Source organism: Berkeleyomyces rouxiae, assembly GCF_048999995.1.
Source record: "Berkeleyomyces rouxiae strain 22BRR77 chromosome Unknown BrBRR77_ptg000002l, whole genome shotgun sequence".
In the NCBI taxonomy this organism is placed as follows: Eukaryota; Fungi; Ascomycota; class Sordariomycetes; order Microascales; family Ceratocystidaceae; genus Berkeleyomyces; species Berkeleyomyces rouxiae.
This window is the reverse complement of record NW_027396492.1, coordinates 3376624-3400933: the sequence shown is the minus strand read 5'-3', so window position 1 is coordinate 3400933 and position 24310 is coordinate 3376624. Positions and strand designations below refer to the sequence as shown.

At 52.2% G+C, this 24310-nt stretch overlaps 6 protein-coding genes across 6 annotated transcripts; 1 reads left to right on the top strand and 5 right to left on the bottom strand.

Annotated features, from left to right (window-relative positions):
• Nucleotides 1–251: 251 nt before the first annotated feature.
• Nucleotides 252–3584, bottom strand: BROUX77_002521 (uncharacterized protein; the record flags this gene model as incomplete). Its single annotated transcript, XM_073747071.1, has 3 exons — nt 252–2480; nt 2551–3089; nt 3281–3584. The coding sequence occupies 3 exons, from the start codon at nt 3582–3584 to the stop codon at nt 252–254; spliced, it is 3072 nt and encodes a 1023-aa protein (XP_073607603.1).
• A 1703-nt stretch (nt 3585–5287) lies between these two features.
• BROUX77_002520 (uncharacterized protein) lies at nt 5288–6881 on the bottom strand (the record flags this gene model as incomplete). The annotated part of the gene is made up of 2 exons (XM_073747070.1): nt 5288–5987; nt 6067–6881. 2 exons carry the CDS (start codon nt 6879–6881, stop codon nt 5288–5290), a joined length of 1515 nt encoding a protein of 504 aa, XP_073607602.1.
• A 974-nt stretch (nt 6882–7855) lies between these two features.
• Nucleotides 7856–8368, bottom strand: BROUX77_002519 (uncharacterized protein; the record flags this gene model as incomplete). Its single annotated transcript, XM_073747069.1, has 2 exons — nt 7856–8142; nt 8284–8368. The coding sequence occupies 2 exons, from the start codon at nt 8366–8368 to the stop codon at nt 7856–7858; spliced, it is 372 nt and encodes a 123-aa protein (XP_073607601.1).
• A 1896-nt stretch (nt 8369–10264) lies between these two features.
• On the bottom strand, nt 10265–13081 carry BROUX77_002518 (uncharacterized protein; the record flags this gene model as incomplete). The annotated part of the gene is made up of 1 exon (XM_073747068.1): nt 10265–13081. The coding sequence occupies one exon, from the start codon at nt 13079–13081 to the stop codon at nt 10265–10267; it is 2817 nt and encodes a 938-aa protein (XP_073607600.1).
• A 7757-nt stretch (nt 13082–20838) lies between these two features.
• Nucleotides 20839–21442, top strand: BROUX77_002517 (uncharacterized protein; the record flags this gene model as incomplete). The annotated part of the gene is made up of 2 exons (XM_073747066.1): nt 20839–21013; nt 21075–21442. The coding sequence occupies 2 exons, from the start codon at nt 20839–20841 to the stop codon at nt 21440–21442; spliced, it is 543 nt and encodes a 180-aa protein (XP_073607599.1).
• A 1122-nt stretch (nt 21443–22564) lies between these two features.
• Nucleotides 22565–23734, bottom strand: BROUX77_002516 (uncharacterized protein; the record flags this gene model as incomplete). Its single annotated transcript, XM_073747065.1, has 2 exons — nt 22565–22585; nt 22655–23734. The coding sequence occupies 2 exons, from the start codon at nt 23732–23734 to the stop codon at nt 22565–22567; spliced, it is 1101 nt and encodes a 366-aa protein (XP_073607598.1).
• Between the last annotated feature and the right edge of the window lie 576 nt (nt 23735–24310).

Below are 24310 nucleotides of genomic sequence, written 5' to 3'. Positions count from 1 at the left end.
GCGTGGCTGCACTGGCAAGAGCCCCGAGCTACAACTCCAAGTCCCGGGCCATAATAATCTTCACATGCTGAAGAAAGTGAGTGATTCGGAGATTGAACATTGTTTTTTTTTATTTCATCCGACAACCTGTGTGTAGGCTGAGTTAGACGGCACGACTCACTACCAAACAAGCACCACCACATGTCTCAAAAGAACCCCTCCCCATTGAAAACCCTGTCTTCACGGCATGATAATGTCTATACCACATGTAATTACCGCGCCAAAACAATACGCAGCATCGTCAAGAACCCCGTCTTGAGTTTATGCACCTCCGAAACGACCGGCTTCACCGGCTCGCCCGCTGTCCGACGCAGACGATCCTGTCTCTTTGCTCTTCTCTTGCGCTCAGCCTCGATCGGATCCAGCTCGTCCTCCTCCTCCATCTCTGCCTCGCTCTCCGACTCATCTTCGTAGTTGACCTCGGCGATGTCGCCCATGTCAAGGCCAAAGTCGGACGCACTAAAGGCGCCGTTGATGACGTTGAAGCTGCTGTCCGGCGCCGACTCAGCCGCCATCTTCTGGCGAGTCTTGTCCTGGTGCCACTTCTTGCGCGCCTCCTGCCATGAAATCAAATCGTTAATCTCGCGGATCGCCTCTTCGCGGTCAATGTCGGCATGCTCAAAGAGTTCGTTGACGTTCAGGGTACCATTGGTCGGTCCCTTGCGCAGGAAATCGAGGATTCCCTCAATCCAGCCCATGAGCTGCGTAAACAGTCCATTGTCGTGGACGTGGACCTCGTGAACAAACTTGTAAAAGTTGCTCTCATGGCGCTGACACAAGTCAATAAACGCCTGGACCGTCTGGTTGGGATCGGCCGAGACATCCTGCTCCTGGCACTTTTCCACCACCTGGATCATGTCGTCGATGAAGTGCGCAAAGTCAGTGACACTGTTGTACACGTTTGCAGCCTTGTAAACCCTGACAAGGGGCTCGTAGAAGATGGTAAAAAGATCTCTAAACAGCTGGAGCGTCACGGGCTCCTCGATAAGACGAAGCATCATGGACTTGTCGCGCTGGCGAGTGCAGAGCTTGAGCAATTGCTTCATGTACGAGAACAGCTGGGCGTTGGACTTTTGGGAATCATCACAGACATCCTCAACCGCGCTGTTAAAGGCTCGGTAGGCGTTGAAGAGGCGGACCATTTGCTCTCCCGTAAGCCGACCCGGAAGCTCGTCTGATCTCAGGATAGCAACAATCAAGTCTTCGGATTCGCCGTCAAACCGAATGTTGTCCTTGACCTCGTCACTTGCCTCGGTATACGCCTTGATTTTATTCACCAAAACATCGTCGTCAATCTTTTGCGCCAGTGTATCAATGGACTTTTGAAAGCTCTTGATGCCATCGTGCAGGGTAAGTGAGAAAATGCGCTGCATGAGTGACCTTGTTCCAAAAGGCTGCGCCAGGAAAATGTCCAAAACACTAGACATGACGGCAGCCGGATTTGCTATGCGAATAACGTTCTTAAGAACGGTATAGGGAATCAAAGAGTGAATGCGCTTGGCCTGGGCAAAAATCTCGGGCGAGTTGTCCTCGGCAAGGAAGATGTGGTAGATGGTAGCAGCAACTTCAATGCGCAGCCACTCGGCGAACTTGCGGTACTGGATGCTGAGATCATCAATGGTGGTCTTTTCCTTGATCTCCTGGAAAAGCTTTGTGAGGCCGCTATGCTCAACGATGTCCTGGCGGAACTGCTCCATGTACTCGTCCAAATCAGCAGCGCGCTTTCGCGCAATCTCGTAAAACTGATGTTGTTCCTCAACACGCCGCTCGTCCATGACCTTGCGGCACATGATGTCCTCGACATCGTCGTCAGTGGGCGTGATGGGGTCTCGCGTAAGAAAGTCTTGCATGGCTTTGGTTTGCGCAACGGGAGCGCTGTGCAAGAGTGATCGCAGGAAGGCCCGCATGGAGATTCGCTGGATCTCGCGATCAAGTACCACCATGGGCTCATCGCGCTTAGACGATAAGGAGGACAGTGGACTGGCCAGCGGACTCCGCAGGAAGTCATAAGAGGACCGAGGAGACGAGCCCTTTGATAGCCGGGAAACGTTAGAGCCCGCCCGCCGGTGGCCTTTGGAGACTGTGGAGTTGTCGGGGACGAGAATACGGCGGCTGTTGAGTGTTATGTTTGGACTAGCGACCTTGAGATTGTTATTCGAAGACGGCTGAAGATCGCCTCGGTTGGTATTAGAGGTGGCGGAGTGGAGATTTGACAGGTCAGTTGATACCGACGAAATCGAAGAGGTTTCGCCCTCTTGGCCATCACCAAACGAGAAGAGCCCAGTGGCCACAGAGTCGGTCTTGTTCTTTTTGGGCAAATTCGGAAGCACCTTTCCTGGAAGTTCAATGCGCAGGTTGTGGTGGAGGCGGCTAAAGTCGCCATAACGGCGTGTGACAAAGTACTCAAGCTCGCCCTTGCGCTTGACCCGTAGTATAAATTCCTGGGGGCAATATGTTAGGTTTGGGAGCTCGGGTAAAAGAAGACAGAAAAAGAAAATAAAAAAGACTCACAGCATGCTTGTGCTGGCGGATGTTTCGTCTTTCGGACTTTATGCGCACACCGGCAACATTGACATCCCAGCCGTTGAGATAGTTTCCCTCGGGGAGAGAGTGCATGACACCAGTCTCTATGGCATTGCTATCGACGATTGCCATTTCCGAGAAGCGGATGCGCTCTTCAAAGCCCGACGACGTGCGCACGCCCGAAACCATCATCAGCTCGACGAGCTTCTGGCATTTTGTCGCCAGCTTGCGGCGCTTGGTTTCCTCGAGACGGTCCTCGGACGAGGATATGGATTTGCTCGCAAAGGACTCGAGAAAGACCTGCAGCTTGTCCTGCCAAAACTCCTTTTCGCGGGCCTTGTCGAGAAAGGGAAAGTCGCGGACATGGTGCACAAAGATGTAGCGGAGAATGGGGAGCTCTGAGTCGAGGGGCGAGATTTCGCCCAGGTGCGATTTGAAGGGCGCGCCGAAGCGGCGGAGGGCAGTGGGCGAGTTCAGTTCGTGGATTTCGGCCTTGACCTGCTCTGAAATCAGTTCGCGCTTGAGATCTGCAGCAGAGGGAGAAGGGGGCGGGCGTTAGTGACTTTTGTTGGGAGGGGGGGCTTTTTTTGTTGTGCGGAAGACAGAGTTGTGCCGTGACATAGGATCATAGAGGGGGTAGACCTTTAGGCAGACGCAGGGAGAGCTGCACATGAAGATCGACTACAAAGAGCAAGACAAAGAGGGATGGCAGACTTACAGTGCTCCTGCTTGCCAGTGAGGATTCCGGTGGACGTCCGGGACGGAGAAGCTAGCGCGGCGGCGGGCGCCGAGGTGGAGGTAGAGGCTAAAGACATGACTTCCAGGCTCAGCGCGGCGGCTTCCGGCAGGACATGCTCGACGGGTGTGCAGGCGGGCGTTGAGCGGGGAACGGCAGCATCTGCGGTGCTGGCTGCGGCAGCGGTGGAAGCGGTGTTGTCGGCAGAGTGTGGCGGAACAGTAGTGGAGATGAAGGACTGTGGCGTCGGGTCGAGATGTGTGGCTGTCGGAGAGGAGGCGGACATGGCGGGGGAAGAGCGATGGGGGTTGATGTGGGAGTAGAGAAGAACGAGAGCCAGAGAATCGGGCGGGGGTGGAGAGGGGGAGAAGGGGGGTCCAGGCGATAAAAAAAAAGACGGTAACTAAAGGCTTTGCTTGAGACGCCGGGAGCCAGGAGAGGCAAAAGTAACAGTTGGGATGCTTTCTAAGGTGTAGTTGGATTGCGGTTGTACTTGTATGCACGGATGTGCCCGTTACGAGTATTTGGGTTTGCCCCAGACAGAGGAAAGAAAAATAAATATAGTTAAAAAAAAAAGGAAAAATTATCCCTTCCCTTTTCTGCTTTGAGACTGGCTATGTTTGAGTCTTTGCTGGTTTCGGGGACATCAGCAAAATCACGACAAGATGAATAAAGGGCGTCCAGAAGAGGAAAGAAAAAGGAGCAGACGAGCAGGCGGGCTGGATTATATAGTTGTACATGATATCAAGACTGCAGGGTTTCCAGAGGCACAGGCACAGGCACAGGCGGAATCACGGCTTTGCAGCTCTACGGCGATACAAGCAGCACCCAGGCTCTCCTCGCCGTGCGGCTTGATCTTGGCGCGGGCCCTTGGACTTGACAGCCACAAGCACCCAGTGGAAATGCGGAATCAACAGCCAGTCCGAGAGCCAAAGCCAAGCCCGAATAAAACAGGCGCACTTGATGGGATGGATCAATAAGCCACCCGCCGATGACGACAATACTCTGCACACATGTATCTAGTTATGTACATACATACATACATCCTTCCATGACGACACCTCCACCCACAACCGCAAGACTCGTTCGTCCTCTACGATTCCCAGATGCTTCGTGCCCGAGAATAGTCAAAAGAGCATAGCACAAACAGCTCCGACATCCAAGGCCTAGCCAGTTGTATCAAGTCTGCTATGCTTGTACGCCAATACGCCTGTATCATCCCTCGATAGAGCTCCCCATCCCCATCCCCATCCTTCTCTTCCTCTTCCTCCTCCCATCTCCCACTTCCCTACCACACCACTCCACTCCCAGGCCGCCTTCTGCTCAAAGCACCCTCTAGTGCCAAGGCCCAGCACTGGTTGGGCCGACCTGCTTAAATGTCACCGCCTTACAAATTACAAATACCAATTAACAAACTATAGTTGTAGACTCTTCTTGGGACTGCCGCCTAGAATAGAAACAAGCCTCCAGACTCTCCATCTCTCTCCCCTCTCTAATCCCAGCGAGGACCCCCCTGCCATGTTGCCGTCTTGTCTGTCTGTCTCGGCATTCCATCTCCACCTTTTACTCACCTCGTCTGCCTTTTTTATCGCTGGTCAACTGGTTATTCCTGATTCTGCCTCACTCCATTAGTCTGCCCTCCCTTCCCACCACCAAAAAGCACAAGCCATCGGCCCCAGGCAGAAACATAATACAACCACCAATAAGTCAGCTTCAATCTGGCTCTGACGCGGCTTTCTTGGACCACCCTACTCTCTAGACATTCTCAATTTTTTTTCCTTTTTTTGGCATTTGTTTTCATGCGCTTTGCGAATTTCATTTTCCGTATTTCCGAAGTCGGTTAGATCTGATGCGCTTACTCTCACAGCGCATCTCCAGGTTCATAACTTTCTAGCCAGTAGCGTAGCACAAAACCAATGCCCTAACCCTAGTCCACACCTCTATCATACAACCTCGTGTCCCAAGAGCCACCACGGCCACCGTGCTTCGTCAAAGCTCATCAAACACACGCAGGGACTCGTCCCATCCTGCTCCTGTTCCTGCTGTAGACTCGTGCCTTGGGACGTCCGCCTCTGCCGCCCCCGCCCCCACTGGCCGGTGTGCCCCCGCCAGCGTACTCTCAGTCGAGCCTGGCCCAGTGTCGAGGACTTGGTTTCCCGTGCCTGCGTCTACCCGACTACCTGCTTCCGCATCAGCCCCCGCCGCCGCCACCGCCGCATCGCCTGAGACAACCACGCCCTGCACGACGGCCGCCGCCAGGCCGATGGCGACCAGGCCCAGGAGCACGATCCAGATGGACCGCAGGCGCTTGCGCGTGCGCTCCTGCCACTCGGCGTCGGCCGTTTCCCATCGCTCGACAGTGGACTTGACGGCATCGACACGCGCGCTCAGCGCATCCATCTTGCCGCGCCCGCTGCGGATGCGCGCGTGCATCTCCTTGATGCGCGCCTTTTGGTGGTCGAGGTCGCGGAAGGCTTGGAGCTGGCTGTGCACCTCGGTGTCGAGGGAGGATGCCTCGTGCGTAAATGTGCGTGTGAGGTCGACGGATTTGTCGACAATGGTGCGGATGTTTTCGACGGTTTGTTGGAGCGAAAGGTATGTTTCGATAATCGAGTTGTACGTGTCTTCGGTGTATTGCATGGAATACGTAGAAAAGTCCTTGAGGTCTGAGACCATTTCTGCAAGGGTGCTGTTGGTAAAGAAAGAAACAAAAAGTGCAACGTTAGATAACAGACAGTACAGGCATAGAGACACAAGGAAATACCCACTTAACACTTTGCGCCTGGCACAGCTTCACCTGTTCTTCTTGTAACGCCGCATGGAGCTGCGTCTGGCTTTTCGCCAGGGACATTGGCTGCTGATGCTGATAGTTCTGATGCGGTCGCGCCTCTTCAGCGATGCCAAGAGACGTGCCCAACAGACTTGCCCTGCGACTGCTGTCACCGCTCAAGTTCGGGATAGACCCATTGGTCGTCAACCCGAGGCCCACGGCTGGCGCGAGCGGTTCCGCACCAGAGAACCCCTCAGCCGATGCCGCTGAAGCAGGCGTCGATGACTGTCCCGACACAAAGCCCGCAAGCCCCGTATCAAGACGTTTGCCTCTCTGTTGATGATGGTGATGATGCTGCTGTGTATTCCCACCAGCCATGAACCCCTGCACAGGCTCCAGTGCTGTATCCATCGCGGCGCCACCCACTGCTCCAGCGCCAGCCGTAGACGTTATCGAAGTCGACGACCCGGCAGTCGGCGAGATGTACAGACTCGGCGTGCTATCCTGCCGCGACGCTGACCGCCGGTGCACGGGCGAATACAGCTCGGATATTGACCGTGTGACCTGGTGGCGCGAGCGGTACGGCGACGTCATCTTGGGCAGCTCTGCAGCCGTGTCGTCGCTGTGGCCGTCGCTGTGGCCGTCGTCGACCGGCGGCGCAACAGAGAGTGGGAGCGCCCGGCCTGCCGCCGACGGCCCAGTGGACGCGGCTGTGTGGGCACGCGTGGTTGGCCGTGGCGAAGCAGGCGAAGCTACTGAGCTTGTTGAGACGCTACCCTTTGCTCCGGGCGCTGGTTCGTGGCTGTGGTTCATGCTGCGAGCAGTAGGATTGAAGCAGCCGTCACGAAGCGAGACGATGTAGTGTGCCCAGGCAGACAGGGTGGCTCGGCAAGCCGCGTCGGTAGATTGTGTGTGTAGTATATGCGTAAGCGGTTGCGTCTGGCGTCAGCCGAAAAGCAAGACACCGACGCGCTGCAAGACCGACCTGTTGTGTCGCCGGTTAGCTCAGAACAGATGGTGCGTTGCGCCAGAGCAGCAGGCCGCGCAAGACGCTGTGAAGAGTGTGGCTACGCATATAGCGCGGGAGAGTGCCGTGAGAAGCTGAAATGCACCGAGTATATTTGTAGGCAAGGGAGTGGTTTCATGCGATGCTGTTCTGTCGCCGGGATAGCTGGTGCCTTTTAAAACGGAATCAAAGAGTGCATATACACCGTCCTTGCGAAAGTGTTGGAAGCGGTCCTTGGTTGAGCTGCGCAAGCTTCAGTCTCTCGGGGACTCAGAGGCACCCTCAAACACGATCCTGTCAGCTGTTGGCAGCTGGCAAGAGTATACTACCAAGGATAAACTCAACGTCAGTATCGCCAATCCTTTGACCAAGGGCAACTTTGTGAGGTGTAAATGATCACTATTGGAGACAAAACTGTAGCTAGATGTTTTCAGGTTGTTTTTTTAAACGCCGTCAACGCCTTTTATTTCCCAAGCACGAAGTTTTCCAGTAGAACCCCCTCCCCTTCTCTCTATGCAAGTCCGGCCATCCATCCTCCACTGCCAGCATCACTCCGGCCCAGGGAAACACTGCCGTAGAACGCAACTAGCTGTAGCCAAGACCAAAACTATGAAAATCGGATGAAAAAAAGAAAGAAAGAAAATAAAGATCCCAGGCTACCTCTTTCTGCGTATACCGCATTTTCCTCTCGCTTATCCTCGTCGTCCCAAAGCCTAAAGCTGAGACGTAGTTCCTCTCCGCCGTCTTGCCCCATCACCCAAAAACCACAACCACAAGGCATCTATGAGTGAATTAGCTTGTTCCGCTTCTCCTTGCGTTTCAACCTCTCAACGCGCTTCTTGTGCATCTTGGCCTCAAGCAGGGCAAAGCGCTCGCGCTCCGCCTTGGCCTCGCGGCGGTCGCGGATGGCCTGGATGCGGCGCTGGCGTTCCTCCTCCTTCTCCTCCTTCATCTCCTTTTCCTTGGCCTTCATCGCCGCCATCTCGACGCGCTGCTTGGCGCGCTTCTCGTACGATGTCAGGCCGCTGGCCGGCCGGAAGGCCTTTTTCGTCTCGTGCCATTTCTTGCCTGTTGAGGGGGGGGAGCATCTCATGTTAGCTTCGGACGGAGGGAGGCCGAGGTGGATGTGATTGAGTAGTCGAGAATAGCACACCCGAGGGGCGTCCCAATAAGGGCAGATATCAGACTGGAAAACACTGGGAAACTTACCATTCTTGCGCATGCCGAGGTTCTTGGTGGTGCCAGCGGCAGGCGGCGCCACGACGGGCGATGCAGCAGCAGTATTGTCCGACATGTTTCTCGAGTTTATGGGCGTATTTGTGCGCGAGTGGCGAGCCTAATGCGTATTTGCGTGGAAAAAATGAAGAAAAAGTCTAGACCAGACCCGGCTATCAGGAAAGATGGAGCTGCGATATGCGCTTGTGTGGTGTGGTGGTCAGGTGGCAGAATGGAGGAGAAATATCGGGCACGGTAGATACTGTAGATCGGGGAAGAACCCAAGTAGAGTATAGGCTGTGGAATGTACCAAAAAAAACGAAAAGCTGGTTCTGTTCTCTGCTCTCGTCCAGCCTGCGTCGTCTGGGCCAGTCTCTCTCTCTACATTGATCTTGCGCCGCTTCATCGTCAACTTTTTTCCTCCTCACAATCTTATCGCTTATCGCTTATCTGCGCAAGGCTGAGAGCTGCCAGCAGCTGTCACCAGCTGTCGATGGCAAGACCTGACTTCAAGTAGTACGAACTACTACCAAAGCTCCCATTTCACACTCGATAAAGTGCAGCAATCAATCAAAGTTGTCGTCATATCAAGAACAAAGCTGTCTGCCTCGTTCATGTGATTAAGCGCAAATAACCCAGCGGGTTTTATTTCCAAAAATAAAGTTAAAAAAAAAAAAAAAAAACAAAAAAAAGAAATATCCAGAAAAAGAAAACGAGGTAACGGAGAAATGGGAAACAACATCCGCTTCCCGTATACCATACCAACCACGTAGTTCACGGGGAAAAAAAATTAACTCAGCAGATATGAGAGCGAAATGTTTCATGTTTCAAGCAAACAAAGAGAAGAGAAAAAACAGAGGAAAATAAAGGTGCAAGATGAAGCATTGTGCACGATGAGCAGCGGTCGTCGGATCCAAGACACAGAGAATACAACAAAAAAAAAAGAAAATCAAATGAACCGAGGCTTGAATAAATACATTATCGACTTCATCACTTGTGCACAAAACACGAGTAGACACAGCTCAGCCAAAAAGTCTTGTATAGTCCAAAGACCGACTCAAAAAAAATCCATGTTGAAGAATAGAACCCCCCAACACACAAATAATACACAACTACAAGTATTAAAAAAAAGCACTCAATGACGTGCCAGAACGCCAAAAACAAAATCAAAGACGACGAACAAACAAAAGACGAGACAATGTTGTTGTTGTTAGCAATTCAACATTGGCCCTGGTCCATCTACCAGACCAGTCAGTAAAAAGGAAAACAAAAAACACCAAGAAAATGTCAGCCAAAAAAAAGAAATAATGATGAGAAGAATAGGCACAGGATGGATGAATATGTTGGAAACAGGCACACAGAAGAGAAACACCCACAGATACAGCAAGACAAAGACACGTCCGAGGATTAACGAGGATCAGATCACCCTCTTCCTTGACCACACCACCTCATGACCACACCACCTCACACACACATTCTCTGTTTCTTTCTTTCGTCCCTCACCATGATAACCAATGGAGTCACAAACAGCAGACAGCACACGACAAGCAGAAGATGAAGAACCCAAGATGTAGATGATTTGCACAGAAGAAGGGGTAGACGACGAAGAATAGAATAGCACACATAAACCCAACATACAATCATGAAGATAAAACCTTCTCTTTCAAGTACCACAAGACCAAATAAAATAAGCCAAAAACTCGGAATGATCAAGAGCTTTCCATGCCATGCCAGTTAGACCACATGAATGTGAGCCAGTGGCTACAGAGCCAGTACATCACCGGGAGGACGATCGGTATACAAGTGCACCGCGATTGGGCTTTTTTTTGGCGTCCAAGCCTAAAGCGTGACAGCGAGATGAAAAATGTCGAGGAAGAAAGAGACAGAGATGGCGAGAGAGAGGCTTGAAAGAATAAAGTGAAAAAACAGACTTGTCGACAAAAAGACAAACTGTCCAGGTTCAATCAACCAACCCTCAGGACAGCGATTCCTTTGGCTTCCAGAACTGGACTAAGCGGCTGATACGCTTGGCCCGGCTCGGCTTAGTCTTGCGGTCTTCCAGCTCGTCAACGGGAATTTCCATCGAGAGTTTGCTGCGCTCACCGTAGGAGCTATTAATGAGTCTGCTAAGGCTGGCAAGGCTGGATCTACGGCGGCCAAAAGCAGAAGAGACAGACACCGGACGTTCTTCCCGGAGCTGCGGCGTGGTACGGTTGGGGGGATGTTGGAAGGCACTCTCGCGTGTGCCTGCTGAGTTGGTGGAAGTGAGAGAGGGAATGTCGACGGAAATGCGCACTTCAGGGCCGGGCTCACCGCGCAGCAACGACTGAAATGTGTTCTCGTCATTGAGAGAAGATGGCGCGGTAGAGAGGCAATGCGTGTCGTAAGAGACTGGGGACATGGGCGAAGGAAACGAGCCGGAGCTGTTGGCATAAGGGCTCACGGGTGTTTGAGTGGCCGAAGGAAGTTGAAGAGGGCTGATGTTGACATGAACGAGTTCTTTGCCTACGATGAGACGACGAGGAGAAGGATTAGCCGATGCGCAAGGCGAATCGTTGCTGAAACCAGGGTTCCGGGGAGGGGCATAGATGATGCCTTCCGAGGATAATTCGGTCTTCAGGGAGCACGAAGAGTTTTCCGTCTTCATGGTAGAGACGGGCATGTCCGCTGACGGCAATGACAGCATGCCAGAGTTTCTAAGCCCTGAGGGCGTCGAAGGCACATTCTCATCGGCGATAGTAGCCATGGAAGCGACGGAGCTAGCATGCTGAATGGGTGTACGCTCGGTGGGAGTGATATCAGCTGATCTGCTACTGCTTGAATCACTCTCAATAGCATCCTCGTCCTCTTCATCTTCTTCAAACACGTCCGCCATGGTAGAGTTGCTTCCAAAACGATGAACCCCAAATCCGCTGCGCTCAAATGGGACCATTTCTGGGGCACTTTCAGCTCTGCGGTGGTAGTGCATTCCAGGACCAGAGAATCCCTTCATGCCCTGGGCGCTGTGTAACTTCCGTTTGACATTACCAGCAGCTCGTTGGGCAGCCTCCCATTCTGGGTTGGGAGACAGAGGCGTGTTAAAGGGACCCAGGGCAGCGTCGAGATCAATCATCGAAGCCGATGCGTCATCTTCGGGTCGCTTCTCAGTAGGCGTGTCTTCAGGAAGCTCAATGGTTGGGATGTTGGAAGCGGCGGGTGCAGACAAGTCCTCGGGATCCATGACTTGGTTGGAATCAGGTACAATGCAGTCCTCCAGAGAAGCACTTGAGACCTGTTGTGGCATCTGAGTTGGTGTAACAGAGCGAAGAGAACCGCTTCTACACTTGCGCACTTGAGGCTTAGATTTGCGACCGAGAATAGGGACACCCCAGCTACCCTTGGCCTTGCTCTTCTTCTTTTTACTCTTCTTTCCCTTCTTCTTTTTCGGAGCCTCTTCAAGGCATGGTTCAGGCTCTTCCAGAGCCTGTGTAGGCAACTCTTCTTCTCCGGCAGAGTCTTGGTAGGGAAGCTCGGTTGAACTAGGGCTGGGAACGTTCGCCTTGTGGGCGTCGAGACTAAAAAAGGACCACCTCTTTGGGGATTTGGCGTTGCTGAAAGCAATGCTGTCCTCCTCACTTGATGTGGGAACGTCAAGAAGTGTGGGGATAGAGTTGCGGCGTTTGGCAGTCGAAGTATCAAAGGTAGTCCGGCTCTGGTTGGTCATTTGATCGAGGATGGCACCAGCTGTGCTTGGTCTTGACTCGAGCTTGGGGCGCGCAGGAGTCTCGAGGGAAGAACGCTGAGGAGAGGTGGCAGTCGTGGGCCGTTGCTCATTCGGAGACGGGAGAACTGAAACAACAGAAGAGATGCTCCCTGACAAAGAATGCCCAGCTCTAACAGTAACAGTGCTGGAAGTATCGGTTGACATGACGGACAAAGGTCTTGGTATGACCTCGATCGTCTCTGAGAAGCCTACTCGTGATCTGGGTGTCCCTAACGCACTGGGAACGAGGAAACCTTCATTTATGGGAGATGGCGGCACAGTTGGGGCGAGAATCGGGGGCTCAGGTGTTTTGACTTCCAAGATTCGAATTGGCACTGGTGGAGCAGTGTTTAGTGAAGCCATTTGATCCCGACGGTCAAAGTTGGTGGGACTATTGGGTGCACTGTGGCCGTGGTCTGTAGGCTTTGTCGGGAGCATGATTTTGGAGATATCATGACTAGAAATGGCAGCTGATCGTCTGTGGGCATGGCCCTTTCTCTTGGGGGGGCCAATGGGAAGCTTGAGATCAGCGGGAACCTCGAAGCCACTCTCAGACTTGGTAGCGCTCATGCCTAGAACCGTGATGGAATCGCCTCCCCGGATGCTGCCACCGACAAACTCGCTGCCGCCTCTCCTGTGGCCATGCCCAGGTCTGTTGGCCGACATGGGACGAGGAGAAGGGGGACTTGTGCTGGTTGTGTGGGGGGTAGCTGGGGTCTCAGGAGGGCTGAGAAAGGAGTTCTTGTCGGGAGAGAGAAAGCCGTTGGCGCCGGGATTGAAGCTGAAGTCTGGAAGGGCAGGATGATTCTTGCTGGCGCCCCGAAAGCTTGACCCCATAGTTTCAGGACCCATGGCAGAGCGAGGCCTTTGGGCGTATGACGAGGCAGGGCGCATAGGGAAAACAAAATGGGGGTTTGGCGGAGGCGCGGTAGAAGTAGCGTGGGTGGCGAGAGGATCGTGAGACTGACTCTTGGACGGGCGGGACCGATGTGTTGGCATGGACAGCGCGATGGGGTTAACATCCTGCGAGCAGTCGGATACGGCCGCCATTTTGGTGTGGAAAGCCGCACGGCGGCCGGGGATATTCTGGCAAGTTTCTTCAGCGGCGAACCATTCGGTAGATGCGATTTGGTCGCGGGCGAACAGAGATGGGACGAATAGTTGGGATTGCTGAAGAGTGGAATGCAAGAGGGTTCGGAGGAACGGGGTGGGTGTAGAGAGAGGGGATTAAAATCTATGACGCATCGGGATTAGTGACGGCCAGTCCAGTGAACGGTGATTGTCTCTGATTAGAATATTAGTAGCGGCGATATGGATTTTACTTACGGCTCAAAGGCAGAGAGAATTAACAAGGGACGACGCAATACTCTATTTGGGCCCAGCAGCGAAGAGGGACCAAGAAAAGATTGCAGAAGTAAAGAAGCGAAGAGAAAAAGGCGCCGGATGAAGCAACAGTCGGCCGACTCGAGGATCTAGGGCGAAAGGCAAAAAGAACGGAGCGTGTGGTGGGAAGAAAAACGAGGACAAGAAGATTCGGAGGCGATGCTGGCGCTGGGTAGAAGGCGAAGGGTGTTGGGACGGAAAAACACGAATCAGAACAGAACACGCTGAGGGTTTTTGAAGGGTCGAGAGGTCGAGATGAAATGTAATATGGCAAGGCAAGCTCAAGCTCGATTAGCAGACTGGCAGCGAAGGCAAAAGAATAAAAAAGAATAAAACACCAAAGACGCAAAACAAAAGAGTGGACGGCCAAGACCAGAACAAGACAAATTCTCAGGCGGGCGTGAGAATTCGCGAGACTCTGGAAATGCACCAAGAAAGATGGCGAGAAGCGAATGACAATGGCTTGTCCAAGGATGAAGAGGGACGAAGACGAAGGGGCAGAGACGACGAAGAAAGGAAACGGAAGAAAAAAAAGAAGAAGAAGAAGAGAGAAAAGGAAGAAGGGAAAAGGCGGCCGCGAGGGATGGCGTGGCGAATGGCAGGAGCGTGTACTTGTACCTGGCGAAATGCCCAAAGAGGAACCTGCCTGAGCCTGCAGACAGTCTGGGCAGGTGCAAATATACAAAGGTACAAAGATACATCACTACACCCAAATAAATGTGCATATGTGCAAATAGACCCTAGTTCAGGCATCTGGTACCTGGATTAGCGACCGCGCAGGATAAATTAAAATAAAATAAGGCAACCAGCGGCCAGGGTTCATGTGGCCAACTCTCACATACACGACTAGCAGACATTCGGGCTTTTTGTTTTTTTGAGTGCGGTTGGCTGCCACGGTGGTCTCGTCCCGTCTGAACAAATCAGGGCCGGCTAGGCTGCGGGAGACAATTGAATTGTGCAGGCTGGACGAGAGACATCCCGGCCAGAGGCAGGGCAAAGCCACTGCGTTGGGCTGTGGTGGGCACTTTCTCTCTGCAGATACAGCTGGATACCCAAGTACGTAACTAAAGTGCTGCTGCGTGGGAGATGTGCTGTGCTGACTGCAGGCGCCTGTCCGCCAACCAGGGGACGAGGACTGTGCTCGCCAAAGCCCACAGCCATGGCCTCAAAGTAGCAGTGCTAGCCAGCAGATTCTCGCTACAAAGGTGCAGTGCAGATGTGAGGAGAGCAGAGCACATTGACAAACACGAATACTGGTTTGGGTCAGCCTGCATGCACAGTTGTGGATTAGCAGAAGGGCGAATCCCAAGGGGACTTGACTTGTACAACTACACAATGCAGGGGACCTGGGAGATGCACGAGTACAGATGCAAATGCAGATGTGTGTGTATTGTATGGATGTGTGAATGTGTAAATGGATGTACCTACACAGATATCTATCCACATCAACACCCATGTCCACATCACATCCACGTCCACGTCTACAGGGCCTATCCACGCCTCTTTTCACCTTTTGCCTCCCGTTTAATAGCCACGCGCCGCCTGTCGTTTTTATCTCCGCTCCACCGCCTTTGCATAGTGAAATCAACAAGAAGGCAGCAAATGTGCCTGCCAGCCAGCCAAGCACTGCAAATGACACAACTGGGCGGTTCGGGTGCTCCAGTGGTGTGTGCTCCATGTTTTGATATTTGTGCCTGGAGCCTGTGCTCTGCACTTGTAACATCTGAGCTTATTCTGCTTGAAATCAGGGGGGAGGGGGAAGGGGAGAGCAGAGAGAAGAGGGGATATGATATGATATTGGCAAAGAGACAGAACGAGACAGTTGAACTTTGCCTTTGCTCGCACACCAAGACGCTAGTGAGGCTTCCGGACAATACATGGCAGGCGTCCCAAGCAGAAAAGCCGAGAGATTGAGGGAAAGTCAGGCAAATGGGCAGGGAGCCGGAGAGAATACAATTTTGCCCTGGTGATGATCCTTGCGGGTGCTTGGAGGAGCACGCAGAACTAACCAGGAGCAGATTATTAGCGTGCGTGTGTATTTGTATCTGTACTTGTACCTGCACTTGTACTTGTGCAGAGGGGTTTGGTATCGTGACGTAACGCACAGAAATGGACGCATGTACCTGTCTGGATACTTGAAAGCAAGAGAGAAGGGCGACAAAAAGTGTGTGAATGAGTTTGATTCTGTTGTGTTGTGGTTGTGAGTGAATGTAAATGGCTGTGCTAAAGAGATGAAGTAAACCCCGTGTATCCGCGCCGCGTCTCCCTAGGGTTGGGGTCTACGGACTCGCGGCCATCTCTCCGTATTGCTCTCAACGACAGGCCTATGGCCTCTTTTCTGTCTCGTATCGCGGGGCTTCCAGTCAATAAAACCGATTGTTTGGTGGCCCGGCCAATCACATCACACGCAAGGGATCAAGGACCGTCCAGATGCAGCGCTACGAGTACCAGTCCCAGGACTGGCGCAGGTACCTGTACCTATACACGCGCCACGCTGCATGTGCCCGGATTTGTACCTGTACCTGTGCCTATACCGTATCTACCTCGATCCGGGCTGGGCTGTACCTGCATCCCAAGACCGCCAGTGCTAAGTACTTTAGTTGGTCGTACTATGCGAGATTGGCAGGGCCACAATTTGGACCAGGGGGGGCATGTATTATGTGTGCATGTAACTATACATGTAGCTTGTTATGGAGGCGGCCATGTATTGTATTGTACTCCCAGCGATTTTTCGCGTCGTGCTCCAAAAGTGCTTCAAGTGTGCGTGAGGTTGAAGAAAAACAAAAATACGACTGGGAGATATGACGCATCCATTGTTTGTGGGAGCAGAGATGTTGTTTATTGTTGTTGTGAGGATGGGTGCAGGGTTGATGCGGATAACGAACTATAGTTACAACAACACGTAGATAGAATATGCAGATACAGAGATACAACCACTTCTCCCCCTCTCTCTCTCCCATATTAACCACAGATCCAACCCAAAAGCTCACGTCTTGCCTTGTTTCCATCGCTTAATCAGGCTGAAGTTGAAAAGCCGGACATGGTGGTCGAGTCTCTCACCATGAAAATAGCCGTGGCGCCCATCCCAACGCAAATTACGCGAGGCAAGCTGTCCACGTGAGCAATTGGCCTCCTCCTTCTGCCTGGCGCGGGTCCCGTGCCGTGCTGCTTCCATTCCAGACTGCGAGGTTAGTTTGCGAGAGAACACAGGCGTGCAAATACTCGTGAAAAGGGATATGGCCACCTGGAAACAAAGAGCCGTTTCGTCTCGTCTGGCGGGCTTCCCAAGCCTCCGACACTCTCAATCTTAGTTCGAGATCTGTTCTGTTCCTGGATGGTCAACCAGGTTGGACGTCGACGTTGTTTTTTCCCTGCGTTTTGGCCTTGGAGATTATCTGTCGCGACGCCACAGGCTGGCCCGTCCTTAGATGTCAAACGCGGCCAACCCGTCGCCCGTCCACAAGATGAGTCTAGACGAAGACGGCGAGAGAGAAGAACCAAGAACATGGGCACACCACTTTTTTTCTTGTTCTTTTCTTCGTCTTGTTGTTTCGTGGTTTTGCCACTAAAGCTTGCTGGCACTTGTCATGGGCCACCCCTCCTAGCGCCCAATCACCAACTAACTACGTTCGTACATATATGTGCATGCACATACTGTAGATGCCTTTAGCGCCCAGCAAGACCCGGCACAACAAGGACTCCTTGTCCCTTGTCACTATTTCCCGGTCAAGGCTGTGTCGTGCCATCAGAACTTCGCCACTCAGGGAGGTGACAAAAGACCGCACAAAAGGGAGAGAGAGCTTGTTGACGGAGGACAAGAAAACATGCAAGAATAGCTCCGAAGGATATAGCCTGCACTCCCACTGGGTCTCATCTCCATCTCCATCTTCATCTCCTTCTGCCTGCCACCGCCGGCCAACTCGGTCCATTCATGAAACACGCTCTTGGGGGCGCTCTGTGGTTCTCTTGTTGTTTGGTCGTAAGGCTGACGAGGAGACGGACGACGCCGCACCTGTGGGACATCCTGCTTTCGTTCATTTAAAGCTTTTTTTTTTTTTCGCTCGTGTGATGATGGCGCAAATTTGCAATGCCGTGAATTTGATGCACGTCGGTGGTCTGTGTCTGCGAGAACTTCCGCTTGCTCTTGCGCCTTGTACCTCTGCATACACTTTCTGCCCCGTCGGTACCTCCCTGCACCTTGCCTTTATACATCTGTTCATAGCGCCCAAGCGGCATCGAAATAACGCCGGCATTCGAAATTGACTTCATGGCTGCTGTGCCTTTTTTTCTGTCTTCCTTTGCCCTCTTTTGTTTCGACTCGCTGAAGCCCGGTGCAAGGGTCAGGGTTACGGCCCTCGCAAGCTGGCATAAAACTACGTGTAACTAGTAGCCAACCAACTTCCAACCGCACAAACTACACAACTAGTTACTCATTGATCAACTGCTACAAGCCCCCATGTCATGAAACCGCCCGCCTTCACTTGTCAAGCCCACAGAACACAAAGCATTCAGCCTTATGCCTGCGCCGGTTTTTCTAGTCTGGTTTCGAGTTTATAGCCGACACCTCGCCCGTGCTATATATATATCTACATACAAGTGTATCTTCAAACTTGTCCCAATCTCCACAAGACTATTGCGGCGCTGGAGCGCCTGGAGGACAGTCCACACGAGTGTGCTAGGTCTCGCTGTCGTATGTATGAGTATTCCATAACTAGGTAGTTATCTATGTATAGTTAGTTGTAGTCGCGGCACCCGACAATTCAAGCCACGGCTCTCGGCTAGTCGCATTCAGACATGGCTCTGGTTTCTAGACGCTACTATGGGAGAATCAATCGCAACAGTCCGGCTTGCTATCATAGCACATCTGCTTCACAAGCCGTAGACTTGTGCTTGTTCATCATGTGCATCTGTGCCCTATGCTCTATGCTCTGTGCACTTGGGCAGGCACCGCTGTCCCTCCTCCCCTGCCCCGGGGCCCCCCTCGACATGCCCCAAGATCATGGTAATCCCCGGCCGCCCTAAAGGCCTTCCAACTAAGATCTTCCCAGCCAGCAGCCTTGCGTGGAGGACCTATGGACCAGGTACCGAAATCACACCGTGTTTCTCTCTTTCTTTAGTTCAGCTAGAAACGAGCTTGTCTCCCTTGGTGTGTAGTAAACAGCCAGGCCGGCATAGTTACCTCACCCAATACATGGGTACATTTCACATTTCTCCGTTTGGTTATTTCTCTACAGCCTTGCCCAACGCTAGGCTCTGAATGGATGGTTGTGTTTTTTTCTTTCTTTTCTTTCCCTTTTTTTCAAAGAACCTTCATTTGCCAACTACTCAAAATCAAGATCGACAATATCACTTTTGCAAGGGGTTTATAAATAGACATCACCACCACAAAACATGATATTGCCTGGCAAGGGAGCCTTACTGACTCGTTTCGTCCTTCTAGAAAGAAAGAACGAAAGAAAAAAAATAACAATACCAAGCCGCCCTTTTGCTCTTCTCTTCCTCACCACATCTCTTGTCGCCCCGGGTAACTAATGCCTCCTTGCTGCACCAACTTTTACGTCCCCTCCTTCACACCCCTTAAACGCCGCTCGCTCTTCAAAGTCCAAGCTGAAAGATCCACACTTAACCTGCCGCCTGGCCTGCTTAGTAGACCGCTGGTATAGCCATGAATAACACCTCGGCGCCAAAAGAAAAGCCAGCAAAAAAGTCCATGTTTAAAATGACCCAAGTACGCGTGTCCACATATGATGTCCAGCTATATCCCAAGAGTTCGTATCATTCTCCCAATGCCCACGTGTCACATCGTCTCATCCGACCGGCGCAATTAGCAACACACACACACAGGCGTACCAGCCATTGCCAGCGCCGCATGCTCGGCCTTGGCCTCTGCCTATACCTCCTGGTGATCTTTTTGCGCCTGTCCTCCTATATCCTCTGGCCTCTCTGTCTCTTCTCTCTCTCACTTTCTCTCCTTTCTTCTATTTCTGCTTCTGCTTTACCCCCTTGGAGAGCTGAAGCACAGTTGTTACGCCTTGTCTAACCCTTCCGCCCTCTCTCTTGCCCCTGGAAAAGATCAACCTGCATGGTTCGTGCAACATGAACGTGACACCGACAATGGCTTACGGTAGCACTCCAAACACAAGCCGTACCATGTCAATCTGTCTGTGAAAGAAGGAATGTAGATCAACATCCGTAGAAAAACAGGCTGTATACTTATACAGAGTCCAACACCACTGATGTCTCACATGCCAACGCACTATCGACCACTTCCACAGAGTAAAGGTTGTGTGGTTTTGGGGAATACAGGTTTGGCCTGCGCCTCTGCTAGAAATTGAACCGGTCACTTTGATACAGGAAGGGAGCATGTTTGCTGTCCTTCATATGGCCTTCCTGGGCTTCTACAGACTTGCTTGACTGCTGAGCTGATCAGGGCCCGGCACTCAAGCCTGAAAGTACAGCTTCATGGACGCTGTTAGTGTATAGACTTTTATCCTTGCATTCAAGCTTCTATACTTACTCTCCTGTTGTTGCATTTGCCGTCCTGTAGCAAGAGTTGAGCAGTCCATCAAGCCTCCAGGTGTTGCAGAACGTCGCGATATTTAACCCTAGTCTCTACAAACCCTCCTATGTAACGCGAGGCACGAGGCACATGCTTATAGTACTTGTCTCTGTATGTATACAGACAGGACACCTATGTAACTTTGCTTTTGTCTTTGATCGTAGACAAGTCGCTGCAGCCACTCAAAATGCGAGATGCGATCTGTAGTGACCACTACTGATGCAAAAGTGCTACCACTGCCCACCTACTGCCAAACTTGCACGACCACGCATTGTCCAGCCGAGGCTCGGATGGCGACTCGTTAGGGTTACATGGGTTGGGAAAACCCTCGTCCCTTCTGTGCTAACATCGTGATAACTGTGGAAAGCAGAGAGCCGATGTGATTCAACAGGGGAAATTTCAAGGCACAACTCTGTCTCGCTCTCTCTCTATAGAAAAGTTCCAGACACGTGAAATAAACCTGCTTTCTGGATTTTTTTCCCCCTGCCCGACTGCTGCCAACGATACAATTAAACGGCTGACCCTGGACGGCCCTCGTCAAAGCAAAGCAAAGACCTTCCGCTCAATGCAATTCAGCGGCTCAGGAAATTTTGACTTGAATTGTTCTCCTTGAAGAAACATACAAGCGCCTGGACGACGTGTGTCAATGCAATTTTTTTTTCCAGTTTTCCCTTGGATAACTAACGAGTATACGAGGTCGGTCTTGTCGTTTTATTTTATTTTTACTTTTGATCTATCTTGTTTCACCGCTTGGCCCTGGTACTTGTGCATACATCTGCATATCATCAAGTGCTGTTGTTTTGCTTACTTTGTTTCTATTTTTTCTGTTGGTGTATATTCTATTCAATCATATCGGACCTGCATCATGGCTGGCCGTGGCGCAATCAAGTTTGCTAAGCGCCTGATGAAAGAGCTTGAGGCTCTACACGCCGAAGACCTCCAAGAGGCCGGAATCGAGCGGCTAGGCCCCAAGTCTGACGACGACCTGTCGAACTGGGAGGCTGTAATGTCCGGCCGCGGTGTTGGACACGGATATGACGGTAACACCATCACCCACCCCCTTGGCCCTACTTGCTACATGACTACACAAGAACACTCCAGCTAACATGGCCCTGCGTTCTCGCCCTGGCTCCCTGGAACTAGAAGGCCGCTGGCTCCTGCGCATCGAGGTGCCCGAGCAGTACCCCCTCCAGCCGCCCAAAGTCACCTTTGCCACGCAGATTGTGCACCCGAACGTGGCCATGCCCAGCGGTGAAATCTGCCTGGACCTGCTTAAGGATGCCTGGACGCCGCAGTACACGCTGGTCGAGGTGGTCAAAGCCGTCCGGCTGCTGCTGGCTGATCCGGGCACGGATAGCCCGCTGAATGTCGATGTCGCGGCGCTGATTCGCGACGGCGATACGGTTGCGGCGCGCGGGCTCGTGCAGCTGTGGTGTCGACAGGAGGAAGGCTATTATTCTGGCCCATGAGAGACGGCCTGGAGCCAGGGGACCGCTAGGGATCTCGTCGGTCTCGTAGCGAGTGGTGAGTGTCCGGCTCTTCCCCTGATGATAGGGCGATGGGACGGAGAATATTCTATCTCTATACAGACAGGACTGCGCACAATGGGAGCTTCAATAACGTTGATATTTATCAAGGGAATTAGACATCATTTTTTTGTCCCATCGCGAAACACGACGTAGGCGAGATCCTTATTTCCCGGTTTGCTGCTTATTCCGTGATGTATCCCTTGACAATTTATGCCTCAGTCATGCCTCTGACAAAGACGCCAGAGTATACACAACGACTCAAATGCAAATTTCAAAATGGTCATCCATGAACCAAGTTCACAAAGTTCACAAATCACAGACCCGTGAACATGTGAACAATGACGTCAGTAGACCACACACATTAGGGTGGCTGCCCAAGATGAACAGACGGAAATAATCATGAAGACAAGTTTCCTTTTCTTAAAAAAACTCTATATATTGAAAGGGGAAAAAAGACACAGACACACATAGAAAAAAACAAGGAAAAAAGCCATAAAACGTAAAACGCCGGATGTCCTGGCCACAGCATGTACCTGCACTTCAACACATGTTTCTGCAATACCAAGTGCCTCTGATGTGTAAAAGAGAGAGAAAACCAACACCATGGTAGGGAAACAGGTGGAAGATGACGGCGGGGTTAAGCAAATGATAAAAGACAGAGAGGATCTTGGTAAGAAAGGAAAAAAAAAGACGAGAAAGTGTCAATCAACAACGACAGCACTACAGAAAAGTGCGGCATGTTGCTACGGCTAGTGGAATTCATGGCCGGACCTATTCATACAATGTACACCTAGTCATCCAAAGATTGAAGCTAGATTTGTTGAGTTGAACGAATACACTATTGAGAGTGGACGCCGTTGTGACGCATCATATACATACATGGTGTTAGCACGGCATAGACGATGAGCAGCCCAGGATCGAGAGAACAAACTGGTCGATTTTGGATTCAAGTCTACGCCTGAAGCTAGCTAGTATTGACCATATATCAACGGACTGGATACACCAGGACGGGAAGATTGTGCGGAGAATAGAAAATCAGAATATACAAGCAACTATTGCTCGTTACTCGTTGTAGTGGTAGACCTGTGGTGGTGGTAGAATGGCTGTTAGTGTTTGGGGTCCATCGAGTCTGTCAGATTCAATTATTCGTACCTTGTAGTTGGGCAGACCCGCGGGCTGCTTTCCTAACCGGCGCACCATCTTGGCGAAACCCTCGGTCTCGATGAGGTTGTAAAAGGCGAACGGAGGGAACATGGCACCGTCGCGGTGGATCTCGGCCTTGACCAAGAGCGCGGAGCCACCAACTCCATCCAGAGGAACCTCGTAGTGCACGTCTCCACCAGGGGTGCTCATGAAGGCCATCAGGGCGCGGTAGGTGGCCATGTCGTGGTAGCCCTCGAGCAGAATGTCATCCTTGCCCATGGAAGCACCGAGCTTCAGGGCAGCCTCGCTGTCTTGCCAGTTGTTGAAGTCGTAGGGACGCTCGCTCATCTGGTTCTTTTCCGTGTCCATGTAGCGCTGGAAGGTGTTGGCAGCAATCACGGGCTGGTCATGCGAGGCCATGTCCTGGATAATGGTGTGGGGGGTCTCAATAATGTCGGCATCCAGCCAGAGCACCCACGAGATGCTGGGGTGGAGGGTAGTGAAGAGGAGCGAGTTGCGGGCCTTGGCCATTGACGCGCGGCGGGCCTTTTGGAATTCCTTCTTGTGGCGCACGCTTTCATCCTGCGAGCTGATGGCAGGCTCAAAGTCCTCACGCAGAATGATGATGTTGTGGAAGCGGTCTTTTTTGGCGGCGGACTTTTGGTAGTCGGTGATGCGAGTCTGTAGGGCGGTAGTAGCCTGGTTGCCCTCTTTGGTCTTGGGGAGGATGAAGCCAAGAGTGACTAGGTCGTGGGGGTACTGGAGCTTGACAATGTTGGCCCAGTATTCCTCGTAGAAACGCGACATGGGCGTCAGGATCAGGACAGACTCGCGCTTGGCCACCGGGTCGGAGGTGGTGGTGACGGTGTTCATGTTGTAGCGAATGACGGGGGGTGCTTTCGAGTTGGGCCCCGATGCTTTTCGGTAGGGGATTGTAGGCGATAGCGAGGTCGGGGCGCCGCTCGATGCAGAAGTCGAGGATGAGCCAGAAAAGAAGAAGAAGAGCACGCCGACGAGGGCAAACAGGCCCAGAGCCATGCAGGCAGGACTTGACCGTCTAAGACGGACTGAACCCATGGGACGCGCCATCACAGCCAGGTCTAGCCAACAGCGGAGAGAGTGTGACGGTGGTGGGTGAGAGGACGGAGTGATGCGAAGAGATAGAGAGACAAAGAGCTCGTAGTAGACACGCGAATGGACGGCGACGACAGGACACCAAAGAAGAGGCCAATTCGCAGAGTAAGACGGAGCGACGGTCAGTCAAGTACCTGATAGCTTGGCAGATAAAAAGACGATGCACTATCAATGCGTGTGGCTCGTTACCGTGGCAGGGCAATTGAAGGCGCAGTAGAGAAAAAAAAGAAAGAAAAAGCAGACGGCGGCTGGGAGGCTTGGAGCTCGCGATGAAGACGACACGAACCCGTTCAGGAGGAACAAGAGCCACCTGGTGATATTTTTTCCGTAAAACGAGCCAAGTCAAATTAGTTAAGCCATTGGATTGAACTGAGTGAAGTGTCCTTCCTCGAAGCTGCCAAAGGGCAAAAGGGGGCCCTGCTATCGAGCCCCACTTTAGGATAAGGAACGTAAGTCCACTACTGGCCCGTTCCCAGCCAGATCCGTAACCCGTAACCCGTAACCTGTGGCCCGTGGCCCGTAACCCTTGGG